The 15739-nt window shown below is 49.6% G+C and overlaps 1 protein-coding gene across 1 annotated transcript; it reads left to right on the top strand.

Moving 5' to 3' along the window:
* Positions 1-4: 4 nt before the first annotated feature.
* Positions 5-13902, top strand: LOC107514341. Its single transcript, XM_016151933.2, has 2 exons — positions 5-5000; positions 5513-13902. Exon 2 carries the CDS (start codon positions 5544-5546, stop codon positions 10332-10334), a length of 4791 nt encoding a protein of 1596 aa, XP_016007419.2. The 5' UTR covers positions 5-5000; positions 5513-5543; the 3' UTR covers positions 10335-13902.
* Positions 13903-15739: the final 1837 nt, after the last annotated feature.

Genomic DNA, 15739 nt, shown 5'->3' on the forward strand with positions numbered 1-15739 from the left:
GAGAGCACTGTGAGTTGTGTTTTCAGGGAATGATCTCAGGAGGGGACATATGAAGCCCCGAGGGAAAACTGAGCTAAGCAGAGAGAGTAGCTTGAGCGAAGGCTCTAGGGTAGGAATTAGCTGGGAACATTCCACGGCCAGTGCAGCTGGAGTACAGTACAAGGTGGGGTCAGAGGGCCAGAGCAGGTGGTTAGGGTGTCTCTGAAAGGAGGGCATGAGCCCAGCTTACTGGCAGTAGTGGACGTGACTCAGAGGGTTATTGTTATGACATGGGCGTTATGAGCATACACTGCACAACTGTCCTGCAAACAATTTAGTGTCTATCCTAGGGCAGGGTTGGCCCAGAGAGATCAGCAGGGGAGCAGAGATGGCCATAGGAGAAAGGCAGACTGAGGTAGAGGAGAAATGTTCAGTTCATAATGGTTGCTAAACACAGATGACTTATCAAAAAAAGTTGTGCCATGTCCGTTCTCTTATCACAGTCCCAGTCTATTGTTCTGAATCTCATAGACTTCATACTGCCAGTGGCTCATGGGCAAGGCCATCTTGGAAAGGCAAGGCTCACCTGAAAAAGAACTTTATGGTCCTAGCTAATACCCTATTCCTTGGCCTATAAATCTTAGAAAAGCATCCTGACCTTCTCTGGAAGTGGAAACATTTCTTAGATGATTATGAGAGCATTTTGGAATGTTTCGAACCTCCGCCCAGGGGTTGGTAGATGAAAGTTGCTTGTAAGGTATACCTGGGCTCTCCTAGCAAGCTTGGAGCAATTCTGTAACACTGAGTCTTCTGTGGCTATTAGTGGGATGCTGAACAATGTCTTGATAACATGATCAACCCTATAACTGGCTGACAAACTTGCATGTGATATGGAACATTGAGCTGGCCAGATAAGGTAAACCAGAGGAAAGATGTCTTGTCCCTGTTAATGTAACATAAGAAGGACATATGACAAGTCAAACCAAGTACATGGCCCCTTTTGTGTCACTCTCATCGTGAAAGCACGCCGCCGAGCTTCCCAGAACAGACAGATCTGCAGCATCAAAACCATGGCTTGAAGCGTGTGGAAGGCGGTATCCGGTTACCCACAGACTGATGATAGAGTAATGGAGGAAAATGGACATCGAGCTTCGTGTACTCTCCGATTCTTCCAAATTTGCCTCGTCACAAGACAGGGGGTTGATGGGAATCTGATGCCGGCAAAATTTTTCATCTTTCTATTTAAATGGTGGGGCTCAGGAGCCTGTTGGTAAGGTACGTGAAGTGGCGGATGAGCTCATACTCAGACATGGCTGATCCTCATGGCCTTTATTCAGACATCAGAATGTCCTCAAAGCACATTGTCAGTGTAGCTATTTCAGTCATCTGAATGACTCAACCTGCGAAGTCATAAAGATGATTGAAATGACCAAGTGAGCGAACGACTCCGAGTTTGGTGGCCAGCAATGTGACTAGGCAGGTCCAGAAACTCCCTTGTCCCTACCTGGGATCCGGCGAGGCTGCTCTCAGGCTCCTCCGAGACCCCAAAGGCTCCCACATGGCATGATGATAGCAGACTCTGGTGCTGAATTCATTTGTCACTGCTGTTGTGTAACCCTTCTCCATTTAGCTGGGGTCTTTGTGTGTAACAGTCAGTGTAAGAGGCCCGTTGATAAAAGCAAATGATGATGCAAGAGGCCATTGACACATTGTTTAGTTAGAGGTGTGTTAATTCAGTCAAGAAACACTTACTGAGGATCCACCATGTGCCAGGCATGGAAACGGGTGTTTCCATCCTGTGTGAAGACCCTCACATGATATAGCGGAGATGGATATTAAAGTAATTTGACCAAGAATTCAGTATGACTGTAATGAGTGCTGCAAAAGAAAAAGTTCTGAGGGCAGGAAGACTTCCTCCAAGAGGGGTCAAGAAGGAACCTCTTCAACGGTGGCATTCATGCGAGACCTAACTAAGGAAAGAAGATGAAGGGAGGTCCCCACTCCTCATTGCTGAAGGAAAGAAGAGAACGTGGAAAGAGCGAGGCCAGGCCAGCTGGGCTAAGGCACAATAAATGAGAAGGAGTTGACACAAACTGAGGCTGGGCTCCTGTGAGCCTCACTGGCCTGAGTTCGCACTCGATTCTAAAAACAGTGGGAAGCCACTGTCTGGATGCAGCTTTCACTAGTGTGATGCAGAGGGAGCAGCCCAGCGAGAGAGGAGCCAGAGCAAGCAAAGAGGAGGTTTGTTAGTGTCATCGGCAAGGGTGGCGTCAATGCTGCGGAAACGGATTCCTCCCATCCTCAGGGCCTAAGATTGCAGAACTCTGCCATGAGTGGCTGTGGGGTGTGAGGGCCAAGGATGACTCCCATGTTTCCAGAATTGGGAGGTGACATCTGCCAAAGCAGGGAAAACAGGAGATGAGATTCGAGGGCGAGGGGAGATAAGTTCAGCTATAATGTGCTGTGCCTGTGAGACCCCAGATGTCCAGCCAGTCACTGAGATGTGGGCAGTTCCCAAGGGCATTGCCCATGATGCTCCATGAAGCTGGACACCAACTATGTCCTGGTTCTGGACTGAGTCAGCCCTGTGATCTCCAAGTCTCTTAATGTCTTCACGATTGGATTTCTCACATGTGGAAGTGGTCACAACGCAACAACCCTTAAGAGATAACAAGATAAAATAAGCTAGTGTATATCTCAGCAGAGCTCACCAGTAAGCACTAGCAAAGCACTCAGGGAAGTGAATGATGGAGCACCATGGTAAGTTCTACTGAATCGACTCAGAGATGCCCACTGTCTTATGTGCTTCTGGGATATAAAAAATGTCGCAGCCGATCAAGCTACTCACCAGGCTAAGATGCTGCTGATCACAACACTCATCTTATTTCAGAGCTGTAAGACATGACAACTCCCAGATGATGAAGCACCTGCTTTGATCATGGCTCTCCCCCAACGCCCCAGCACTCAGCCACAGGGACTGGCCACCACTTCCTCACCATCCCTATGGGGTCCTGGGAGAAGCGTCTTTCAGGCTGCTTTTGAAAGTTTAAGAGAGAAATGTCAAGGGCTTCAAAGAAAGCCCCTGAAATGCTTTGGCATGGACCACTGGGTCCCCAGTATTGGCTGCTGACAACTTGCCTTCTCAAGGATAAGGAGATCTCTGGTGACCTGGCACGGAAACCTGATCACAAATGAGAGAGGACATTCTGTGGACCACTTGAGGGGTCAGGGAAAGTGGGAGGTTTGACGATGATGAAGGCGCCACAGATGGGTATGGTGTGAGATCGTCATCCCCAAGTACTGTATGACACACCAAAGGCTGACCCAATCACACCAAAATCGGCCTGCTACTTTGTTTCCACTGACACCTGACTCCAGTCCAGAGCATGTGGGTGGCCCAGGTGGGCTTATCAGCTGTGAGAACACAACCTGGTGCCCTCCAGGGTGGACTCGACCTTCCTGCGGGTTCTCGGTAAACAGGCAAGACTCTCAGAGTTCTTGGTGCTGGAGGGCACCCTTGGGCCTTGAGCTTTTTATGCAGCTTTTATTCTGAGGCCATGCTGGCTTGCACCACATCGTGGCTTATGAATGGACTCAGGTTTTGGTTTTATTTTAGAAGTCTAATGTACCACGCTGGTTCTCCAAATCAACTATTTTCTAAGGTTGGGAAAGATCTGAATCTATCCCCGTGGTTCCCAAAGTGTAGTCCCTGGGCCAGCAGCATCAACCACTGAGGGAACTTATTGGAGATGCAAGTTCTTGGCCTTTCGCAGACAGACTGTATCAGAAACTCTGGTGGGGCCAGAATCGTGCTGGGTTTTAACAAGTCCTCTCAGTGTTGTAAAGTCCCCTAGTGTCTTGGAGTAACTAAAGTAGCCACTTTTTGCATGAATTCACCGCATCAAGGTAAATTTAGGGTTCTCGGGGAAACTGAGGCAGAAATCCAAGGTTATGTTTTCTACTCTCTTGAAATTCTCCATACTGGGATCCATTCCTAGGTACTGGGTGGCTGCTTGAGCTCCCCCAGAGGATAGGGGCAGATTGCCACGTGGCGAATCAGCCACGTCCTGTGGGGACGAGGCCATCGTGGGGGCAAGCTATTGCGCCCCCACATCACTCTAGTGCACAGAAAATGGCTTTTTAAAAGGATATTTGTGTGTGGATTCTAAAAATAGAGCTCTCTTTTCTGAAAAAAATGCACAAAAGTACAAAAAGAAAAAAATATTGGTATATTTCCTTCCAACCCATTTTCCAACTGCGTGTGTCTGCACATCCTCCTAAAAACACAGTTGAGCCAACGTCTACATACAGCTTTGCAGCTTGTGCTTCTAACCTTACATCACGCACTCTTTCCTGTACCAGATTATTTTCCCATAAATATGTATTTGCTGTTATTAAGCAGTCGAGTGTTAGACATTTAAGAAGTTTCCAATTTTTTAATATCATAAAGAACACTATGAAGACTTTCCATGCATTACACATTCTTTGCTCTAGGTCTTGATCATCTCCGTGGAATTAATACCTAGCCTGTGTAAAGGCTAGGCTATAATTCTGGGTGCATCTTTACAAAACTTCGATCTGGAGAGGTCAGGAAGGGTTCTGTCCAACCAGGGAGGACAGTGTCGCCAGCAGATGCGCACCCCTCGGTGCCAGGCTGCTCAGGAAGAGAACTGCTTGGCCAAGAAGCTGGGCCGAGAAACCTCATCAGATATCAGAGGCCTCACCCCCAAGAGACCTGCGAGGTCACTGGGGTGAAGGAATCATGAAGGCCTTGCTGATAAGTGTCTCACAGGAATAGAGCTGCTGGGACAAGGGCTCAGGCCTCCTTCTGCCTCGGGGTTTCTCTGGAGCTTTTTAAAAGGGGTTCAGGAAGGCAGGTGCAAGTGGTGCCCCAGCTCTCTTCTCCTCCATTCTACAGCAAAGCCCGCTCTCTTCTGCTCCAGGGTCCACTGCCCATCACCCAGGCGTTCCTGCCCCAGGGACCCCCATCTCAAAGCTGAGTCCCTTCGTACCCACCCAAGGTTGGCAGTCTTACTGATTGTTCTCAGAGGTTTGGTTTGGGACTGAGTCAGGATACAATTGTGATGTTAACTTCATTTCTCATACATAAAGTTAAATATATAAACAGATATGCCCAGAATATAAATTCTTTGTGCTTGCTTTTCCCCCATTTATATGAGTATATGTCTACTATAAAAAAATTAAATATCTTATACATGCAAAGCAGATTTCCAAACTGCTTTTATAAAACTATTTAACATCAACTTTTGAAAGCCCTTAGGAGAATATTAGGTGAGAAACAATTGCTATTTAACAGAAAGGAGAGTAGTGACCCAGAGAGCTGATGGGCATCCTTGACATCTCCAAGTTATTGGTGGAGATTCACTAAAATTCAAGTTTCTTGGTCCCCAGGCTTCTGTTTTCCTCTTATCTCCCTGAGTATTGAAAATGGGGTTGTTCTATAAGAAATTTTCTATGCATCACCTTGGAGAAAATGATGATATATTTATGACGATTACTTTTTTCCCTACAGCCGCAAGAGTGACAAGATTTGTAGCAGTAAGATGCCCATTGATGCTCAAGCCCTGAAAAAGAAAGTCAGTAGGGTGACCTGTGATCCAGCTGTTCGTGCCATCCTTGGCAGCCTGCTACTCTACGTCACCAATCATGAAGACGGGCCCCAGGGGCCACCTCCCACCAAGAAGGCAGAGGGCAGAGACAGTCAGGCAAGCCACAAGGCTGAGCTCCAAGATGCCAACCGGCGGCCCACACGCTTTCAGCTCCTGCAGGCCAAGTTCATGGGTACTGGCCGTGAGCCTTATCTCAAAAAGACCCGGGAAGTAGGAAGGCTGATCTTCAAGGACAAGCAGGGCCCAGGCAGGAGCTTGGTGACTGCCACCATCAACAAACTCTTGGAGAAAACCAAGGAGGGGGCTGACAGCTTGGTGCGAGGCCGGGAGCCCCTCTGTGGTGACAAACCCCGGTGGGGCCTCCCTGCCGGTAAAAACACTGTAAAAAACATTCTGAAGAAATTCTTGGCCGCAGAGGAGAAAGAGGCAGAGGAGAAGAGGCTGCGTGAGAAGCCTCCTTCAGAGAGGCCCAAAGCCTCCAGAGGCCTCCTACCAAAGATCGCAGGCAAGGGGAGCTCGGTGTTGTCCAAGTTGCGGGAGAAGTTTGAGCAGAGCAGTTGTCTTTGCTCAGAGGCCAGCGTGTTACTGCTCCGCACGGAGGAGCGAAAGAAAAAGAACCTGCAGAGGAAGAAAATGCACCGGCCTGAGATCCGTGTGCTCTGCACGGCCACCATGGCCAGCACCTGCATCAAGATGCCCCTTGCCCGTTTTCTGGCCTGCTCAGCGGAGCCCATGCCTGCCTTCAGCATTGCCACAGTCGTCTGCGGCCCCAGGAGCTGGCTGTCTCACTGTGCCAAAATCAGACACTCAGATCTGGGGCGCATGTCCCTGAAACAAACAGGCAGGTCCCCCATTGTCGGGGAGCTGACATCTGGTGGGAACAAAACACCAGGAAAGGGATTGCTTGGTGAGGGGCACTCACAGTCCTTGACAACACAGGCCACAGCTCCCAGGGACGGCCTGAAAACAGCGTCCCTGGCTGTGAAACCTGAGTGTGTCCTTGAGCCATTCCCCTCTCCTGCCTCCCAAAGGGGACAAGCCCTTCTTAGCCTTGAGCCCCTATTATCCCCACCCATACCAGCCAGCCCAGGGCGCACCAGTGTACCTGGAGGTGACAGGATGCAGAGCCCCCAAGCAGGGAGCACCGCAGATGATACCCATGTAGCGAAGGGAGCAGGAGCAGGCCTGCGCACTGGACCCTCACGCGAGGGAGCAGAGGAGGCCCCTCAAGTAGATCTGATGGTTTGCAGTTCGGAGGATGAAATGGAAAGAGTGGCTCCAGACTTAGAGCAAGACCCTCTTTTTGCCATCCAGAAGAATTTCCCAGAACAAAAAGCACCAGGACGTATCCCACCGCTCAACATGGCGGAAGCCCAGGCCACCCGGCTCACGCAGTCGGCCTTGGAGACTCCACTGATCACTGTCAGACTTCCAGTTGTCCACGAAATGCCACCTCCTGCTGTCACACTGCAAAAGGCATCAGGTCATGACGACCAACGTTCTCATCTTCTGGGAGGAGAGAGTGCGGTTGAAAATGCACAAGTGCAAATTCCCACTACAAGTGAGAATAAAAGCGCCAACGTGGCCACCACCGGAGTGAGCAAGCCTGTGGGGACTCCTGGGGACCTTGGCACTCCTTCTCAGCAGGGCTCACAGGCTGACCTAAATCTCAGACCTCTAAGGGGTGACATCCCAGGGGCAGCTTTGGCCCTGAAACCACAGAAAAGTCCCACGAGAGAAAAGGAAAACAAAGGCAGTTTTGGGACTTCAAAACAGCTCAAAAATCATCAGGGTATTTCAGGCGAGGATGTTTCTGAGCTCAGTTACGAGAAGCATCAGTTGTCAGAATCAGATGAAATTCCCATCCATGATGAAGGTACCCCAGCACATTATTCCACAGCTTCAGAAAATCGCCTGAGAGGAAATAGCCGCTCTGCCCCTGGCAGTCAGCTTGCACCATCCCCCAACAAGGAAAACTGGATGAGCATCCCAACACTGCTGGCGGCACCAGCCAAGGATTGGACGAGGTCTGAGAGTGTGATCACGGTGGACAAGAACATCCCGTGTAAGCAAGAAGAACACGGAGAGCCACCACTAACCGAGTCTGCCCAGCCCCTGCTCATGGCTGAAGGGAGCCCCAACCATGATCTTAGAGAGAACAGATCAACTTCCTTAAATGAAGGCCCAAAACCAAGTATCAAATCCCCTGGGCAGGGAACAGCTAAAGGAGCCACCAAGAGTCACACAGTGCCAGCACCAGGTAAAACCCTGAACCCCCAAAACAATATATCCAAAGAGTGGAACACTTTGCCCAAGGGAGAATGCAGCTCCTTGCCAGTGAGTCCGAGTCTTATAGCAGAGGATCTCAGTCGGGAACCTACCTGCCACCTCTTTGCACCAGGTGGGCCCGTGAAGCTCTGCAGCATCAGAGAGGCAGAGGGCTGTGTTTGCAAAGACTCGGGGAAGCACCCGCCTTTGACCTCGGAGTCCCTGACCATTCCCCCACAGGAGGTCGCCGGCCCCCAGGTTGTGCCTAACAAGCCCCACGTGAGGGTTTCAGATGAACTGGCAGCAAGCAAAGTGAAGACCATGACAGAAAGCAGAAATACTGCAGCTGCTCAAGCAAGTCCTTGCGGGGATAACACTGAGTCTCCACTCCCAACCTCGAACTCCTCCACGCCACAGGGAAGCAGCGTGGCGGGGCCTCCACGCCACAGTTTGGGCAAACTGCCTTCGCCTTCTGAGGACCAACAGGCCAAGGCCGAGAAGCACGCTCTGTCCAAAAAGCAGCTTCCTCTCAATGCTAGGGCTTCCTGTCAGTTTCCCTCAGTGCTGTTGACAGCAGCAGAAGGGCAGCAGGTGGATGGGGCACCTCAAAAGTGTCCTGACCGCCAGACACACCTACTGCCTGCACCCTACATACTGGCTGGCATCCTAGAGGAAATCGAGGTCAGGGATTGGCCACAGCCCCAGTCAGGCCTGAGGGGTCTAGTGGAGAGTGCTTCTGGGCCTGTGGGGATAAAGGGTCCTGGACAGAAGAAAGCAGCAGCTCCTTCAGGACCAAAGGAAATCGAGGTCAAGGATAGGCTACAGCCACAGTCAGGCCTGGGAGGTAAAGAGAAAGGAACCTTAAAGCCTACGGGGCTGAAGAGTTCTGGACAGAAGGAAGCAGCTCTTTCGAGACCAAAGGAAATCGAGGTCAAGGATGGACCACAGCCCCAGTCAGGCCTGGGAGGTAAAGAGAAGGAGTCTTTAGAGTCTTTGGGGCCACAGGGTCCTGGACAGAAGGGAGTAGTTCCTTTAGTACCAGAAAAAATTGGGGTCAAGGATAGGCCACAGCCACAGTCAGGCCTGGGAGGTAAAGAGAAAGGAACCTTAAAGCCTACGGGGCTGAAGAGTTCTGGACAGAAGGAAGCAGCTCTTTCGAGACCAAAGGAAATCGAGGTCAAGGATGGACCACAGCCCCAGTCAGGCCTGGGAGGTAAAGAGAAGGAGTCTTTAGAGTCTTTGGGGCCACAGGGTCCTGGACAGAAGGGAGTAGTTCCTTTAGTACCAGAAAAAATTGGGGTCAAGGATAGGCCACAGCCACAGTCAGGCCTAGGAGGTAAAGAGAAAGGAACCTTAAAGCCTACGGGGCTGAAGAGTTCTGGACAGAAGGAAGCAGCTCTTTCGAAACCAAAGGAAATTGAGGTCAAGGATAGGCCACAGCCACAGTCAGGCCTGGGAGGTAAAGAGAAGGGAATCTTAGGGGCTGTGGGGCTGAAGGGTCCTGGACAAAAAGAAGCAGCTCTCCCAGGATCAAAAGAAATTGAGGTCAAGGATAGGCCACAGCCACAGTCAGGCCTGGGGAGTCAAGAGGAGAGCACCTCAGGGCCTGTGAGGATAAAGGGTCCTGGACAGAAGGAAACAGCTCCTTCAGGACCAAAGGACATCAAGGTCAAGGATAGGCCACAGCCACAGTCAGGCCTGGGGGGTCAAGAGAAGGAGTCTTTAGAGTCTTTGGGGCTGAGGAGTCCTGGACAGAAGGGAGTAGTTACTTCTGGCCAGAAGTCTTCATTATGTGGCTCTGGAGTGGCCCAGATACAGCCCAAGGATGACACAGTAGGGAGTGACATGGTGACGGCCGAAGTGGAGACTCCCTGTCAACACGCCGAGGAAGGTCTAGGACATCCACTGGGACAGCAGATAAAGACTGTAGAGGACCCCGCTCAAGGACACAGTCCCCACACTGAAGAGAACCGAGTACCTTCTTGCCCAGAGAGGCCCGGGCGCCTGGCACAGGCCCAGGTTGGCGGAATGACACCCCATGACTTGGTGCAGCCCACAGGCAGCTCAGCAGCAGTGGCACCCACTGCAGGTGCAAGTCGAAAGTCCCAGAGACCAGCCCCCAAGGGCAGTCAGTGGGCACCCGGAGTATCACACGAGGTGGAAGAACACCTTCCTGAGGTGGCCGAGAGCCAGCCGTCCTCCTGCCTGGAGCCAGCACAAGGCTCTGCGGTGCCCAGGCCCAAGCCAGCGGGCTGCCAGACACCCCGAGTCCCAGCCCAGGAAGGGCCGTCAGGCCTCCCCGGGGCAGGGAGAAGCCCGCTAGATCTGGAACATCAAAGAAGGTCGGCACGCTTTGCAAAGTACAGAGCTCAAAGTTTTGGTGACCAGAGGTCCTTTGATTTGTCCTTTAGACCAAAAATTATCAGGGCCAACGACACGTTTGAACTTCCAAAGTGAGGTGCCCCAGCTTCCGAGCCATGGACATGTCTAATGCCTCAATATTTGCTTCTCACTCAGGATGTAGATTGTTTTCCCACCTCCAAAGGAACATAGCTTTGACTATCTGCATCCAGAGAGGTCTGTTCAGTCATTTCCTTTCACTCTTATAGTAACTGACCCCGGGAGAATCAAAGTTCCCTAAACAAGGACGCTCTTGCCTGCACATGCCCTAGAGCTCTGCATTGTTTTCTTAGTGCGCATGGGACTTGTTCTCAGGAAATTTACACAGCGAGGATGAGGAATGTACCAGGCACACCAGGCATTTGTCTCCCATGGACTCATTCTTTATTTCTTTTGAGCATTTTCCCTGGAGTTTGGCGGAGCACACGCCCCTGTCTTTTCATGGAGCAGTGTGGTTTTAGTCCTGTAACGTTTGGTGCTGAACTTCGTGTTTGTCCTGTGTCTTCTTGGGGCACTTGGGCCAGCTTCAGTCTTTGAGAACTCCTCTCCCCTTGCGAGATCATCAGCGGGCACAGACGTGGCCAGCCTTGGACTGTGGCCCCTACAGCCAGTGCTCACATGACATGGGCAGGTGAGTCACCCACAGAGTGCCCTGAGTCAGGGCCCACGACAACGATGCAGACTCCTGACCCCAGTAGCCCTGACACATTCTGGAGGAAGGGCTAGGAGCTTTAGTTTGTTGCGGCAACTCCCAGAGGGATGGCCTACGTCCATGACCCCCGCCTGGCCATGAAGACGGTCAGGGAAATGGAGTTAGGACATTGACTCCTCCTCTTCCTGCTTAGGAAGGCCAGTGTCTGGGCCCAGCCGGGCCAGAGCAAAACAGACCATGGAAATGCGTGCGTCAATCCAAAACCCTTCAGCCTCACAGGAAGGTGAGGATGCAGATCAATTAAAAGGTCATTTTCAGCACTGTTTCTGGGTATACAAGTCCAAGGAAGGTTTCATTTAGAAAAACTGGTGTGGTGAGGAAAATACAATGTCACACTGTTTCCCTCCGTCTTTCACCGTCATCACAGCAGCCTCTGTGGGGTCCCCGAGTCCTGTTGGGAACGTGGACGGCACTGCTGGTCAATGACAGGAACCCAACACTCTCTAGTCCTGCTGCTGAAAAGCACATGAGTGTTTGTCACCACTGCCTGAGACATTATATTATTCTAATTTATTTTCCGTCACTAACATAATGCCTTTAACAGTCTAGAATATTTGAACAATGTATAGCAGTATAAGGAAGAAAATAAAAATCACTGATAATAACATTACCTCAAGATCCTTTTTGTTACTGCCTTGGACTGTTTTTTCTCCAAACTTTTCCCTCAGCTATTTCTTCTAAAGCACAGACACAATTGGAGTCATATCTTGTGTACATTTAAAAAATCTTAGTGTTACTACACGTGCATTTTGGGGAGCCATAAAGTGGTCTTTGAAAACCTGATGTGTGTATACTCAATGTGTCCTGTGGACACACCCGGGCTGTGGGTTTTCAGAAGAAACTGATTTTGTGACTCTCCCCACTGCCCAGGGACTCTGTTGTCAATGATATGCTCTTGCAGAAAATGAATTTCTGTTTTTTGAGGACTTCTCGATGTTTTCTACCTTGGCAACTGAGTGATTTTCTAGACAGTATCTATTTGTCCTGGAGACGCTTCCTTGACAGGTGCTGTAATCTCCTTTCATTAATGATTTAAATGTTCATTTACAATAGGGTGTTTTCTGATTTAAGCTTTGATTGGGTGCTTAGTAAGAGCTGGGTTTATCAGTTTTTGTCCTTTCCATCATGAGGCCTAGGCCGCTGTGGTGTAGCCTCTCAGAACGGGTTGGCCCAATGTGACAAATATGTCTGGTGTCCTCAGTGGCACTGAGCTTTGAGCAAGAAGCATGAGGTCCATGCAAGCCAGCTGTGCTTTGTCCAGGGGCTGGGCTCATTTCTCGCTGCCCACCTCTCTCCAATAAGGCAATTAGTTTCAAATACAGCAGATTAGAAACTCCTCAACTGCAATGCCAGGTGAGTCTGAGAGTGCCATGGGACCTCCCAGAACATGCCAGCCCAGGACCTTGGCACTGGGTCTCCCTCAGTCAACCTTCAGAGGGCACCTCAGGATGGTCCTCTGTAAAGCAAGGGCAGTGTTCCCAGCTTAACCATGAGAAGCTCTGCCTGGTTTGCTAGTTGTTAGCAGCACAAGTTGGTGTGACAGTTACCTACATGGATGGCACTGCCCCGTGTCTAGTGTTTGGGCATCTGTATAAGGACCTTGACTTCTGGGAAGGGGAGCTCACGAAGGCTGTATCTAGACTTGGGGTCAGCTTCTCAGAGCTGTAAAACCCCAGAGGCTCACGAGATAAGTATTCAGGGAGGGGTCTCAGTAGAGGCACACAGACACTGGGGCGTTCCCCCAGTCTAACCAACCATACCTGCTCACACCCAGGGGCATCTTCACTGGAGCTGGGATGCTAACTTCCTGCTACCACACCTGGTGGGGAACCATCTTATTTATTTTCTTTATTTATCTGTACATTGTTCCACAAAGGATTTGAAGCAATGTTGGGCAAAGAACATGATGACAGACAGAGGAGATAAAAATATTATATTTACCAGGTTTTCCATTTTTGAAATAAGAAGTAGTGGGATTTTGTCGCTATTTTTAAATCGACCAGAAAGTCCATTGGAGAATGAACGGAGAGGCATTATTTTAAGTAGTGGGAAAAAATTATCAGGATCTCCTTCAGACGGCAACTTTAAAGAAGTTGTATACTGAGTTCCTCTCCATGGCTGGCAGGCACAGGGCGGGTCTGCGGGCGGGCCCGCAGGCCACCTGCTCAGCCAGAGGGACCTTGCTGTGGTTTCACCAATAAGGCTGCAGATGCTGGAATGACTCCACACAAGAGAACTGAGAGTGAGTTTTCACGAGGACTTAATAGTGGTCAGTGTGCATTCATGTTACACGGAGACCATAAAGTCACAGGATAGCTCTTGAAGTAAGAGTTTACACTGCAGACATGACTGACATTTCTACAAAAGAAAGACCCATAAGGCCTCCTGGCTTGAAATAACTATTGCAGAAGGGTGGTAGGCATTTTAAATAAAACCCACAGTAAATATTTACATGAACTTTTTAGCTGACACACTCGATTTTGCATATCTGTGTAGCTTACACCTAACTTTGGGTTTTTACAGTTTCTTTTAGAGGTATCTGTGAGTCACACAGGCGGTATGCACCCTGCAAATGAGGTGGGGGGTGGGGCTCACGGAAGGAACATCTATCGATGAAGAATCACGAGCGCACTTGTATGTTAGACTTTCCATGGGGGAATGTCATTGTTTAGAATTTCACAAATTCAGCATTGCTTCTTCATTTTTTTTAAATGAGGGCACCTTTGCCATGAGTTATGATCTTTTAATTATCAACTTATGTATTAACCCACAGCTCAATTTTTGTATACAAACTCTAAAATGGTTCATTAGAAAAAAAAATTACAAAATGTTATTTTGTTGTATTTTCTTCTTTGAACTTGTATTAACTTTATTCAGCTGGAAATAATTTCAAAAGAGGAAAATAAAATATGTTGTCACCATAAATCTCTTCATTGTCTCTTTGAGGGACAGCATGAAGGAGGTAGGAATTTCATGTCAGCTGTGGGGCAAGGAACAAGCAGAGGGAGTGGCTGAGCCCCAGGCCTCAGTGTGGGGGAGAGTCAGTCAGCAAAGGGTGGGAGGGGAGCTCCAGATCCTCTGACCTGGGAGGCCCAAGGCATGGGAGTATAATCCCTTGGGGTATGCTTAGGAAAAAAAAAAACAGGCCTTCCCAGGACACTTCCTCGGCCTTGGGAAAGACTAGGCAGGCCTGTCCCCCAGGCCAGGCCATGGACAGAACACAGGCGCCAGCAAGGCTGGAGCAAGGCAGCCCTGGGGGATACCTGGGACAGACGCACAGAAGAGGGGCACGGGAGGCCGGGGGTCAGTGTACAGCAATTCCACTTCCCTCTAGGACGGTCAGAGAAATTGCTATTCCTGGGGCTGGGCCTGCAGGTTCTTAGCACCCTGGTAGTGGGAGAGCTCCCTTATCGGCAGTGAAGAGCACAAAGACCAGCAGAGGGGGTGAGCCTGTGACCCTGTCCTCCCTCGGAGAGTCTCAGCCCAAGGGGTGCTGAGCGCTGCTCCTGGAGGCAGGTTTGGGAAAGTCCAGACACCGCCCCTCCTGAAATATTTCTTAGTGAAGGGAGTTACCTGCAATGAAGTCACCGTGACCTCTCTCCTTCTGCCCAGGAAGAATTTCTGATAAGGCGTGATGTAACTATCCAAAAGCCCACAGTCAACTCACCTCTCTGATGACAGAGGACTGGCTCGGCTGAGGTCCACAGCCCCTGGGTGTTGCTGCAGTATGCACTCCAAGGTGGGGAATCTACTGGACGTTCAGTCTGTGAATCTACCCTAAACTTGTGAAAGTGTTGGGGTATTTTCCCTAAACGAAACCAAGGGGCCTACAAGAAAACTATTTTGAAACTCAAGACATTTTGACACCAAATGTGTGGGTTTTACAACCAAGCGATTTTCCAATTCTCTGAGATGCCAGCTAGGTGTCCTACGATCCCATTCAATTCTGATGCCATCTATCTAGGGTTAACGCAGCCTTCACAGGTTAAGGGCTTTTTACAGCCAGGGCGGCGGCAGCAGGCTTCCAGGGCCCACAGTGTGGGCCACAGTTAGTCATTCTCTGGTTCCCAGTTATGTAGAAAGAGATTGCTCCAGTGGCTGTGGGAGGAGCAGAACTCAGTTTCACAGGCCTCCTTATACTTCCACCCACAAGGCTTTGGGCTAACCAACACCACCTGGCTCTTCCCTCTCTGCTGACATTCCCTGGGGTGGATTTGTCTTCTAGAGCTGAGAACCAGGCATGATGCCACAGTGATACCCAACAGAACACGCATGCAGACGGTACCTAAATTAGGGTAGACTTCCTGCACACACATGAATGAAATACAACACCGGCCTATCAGACTGGCAAACCTCTGCTGCCTAAATCTTTTTTTAAAGAAACAGTAACGCTCATTACTTTTGAGAATGTACTGAGACAGGCATTCCTGATGGGCCTCCCTTTGTAAAAAGTGATTTGGCAATCAATATCAAGAACCTTTAGAAAGCGTGGGTTCTTAGCACAGTAACTCTACTGTTTTACGGATAACATTAAGGAAATATTCCTTTTTTCATAAGGATACAAAAAAATCTGTTCAGTGTGATATTATTCAAGACAGAGATGTAAATGACATAAATGTCTGTTCACCCATGGAGATTGGTTAAGTAAATTCGGGCATATCTATTCAGTGAAATATCTGCAGTTATCTAAAATCATACTTAAAATAATTTTGTGAAGTGGAAAATGTCTTACTATTTAATGTTTAAGATC

This window comes from Rousettus aegyptiacus, unplaced genomic scaffold, assembly GCF_014176215.1.
Source record: "Rousettus aegyptiacus isolate mRouAeg1 unplaced genomic scaffold, mRouAeg1.p scaffold_m13_p_11, whole genome shotgun sequence".
In the NCBI taxonomy this organism is placed as follows: Eukaryota; Metazoa; Chordata; class Mammalia; order Chiroptera; family Pteropodidae; genus Rousettus; species Rousettus aegyptiacus.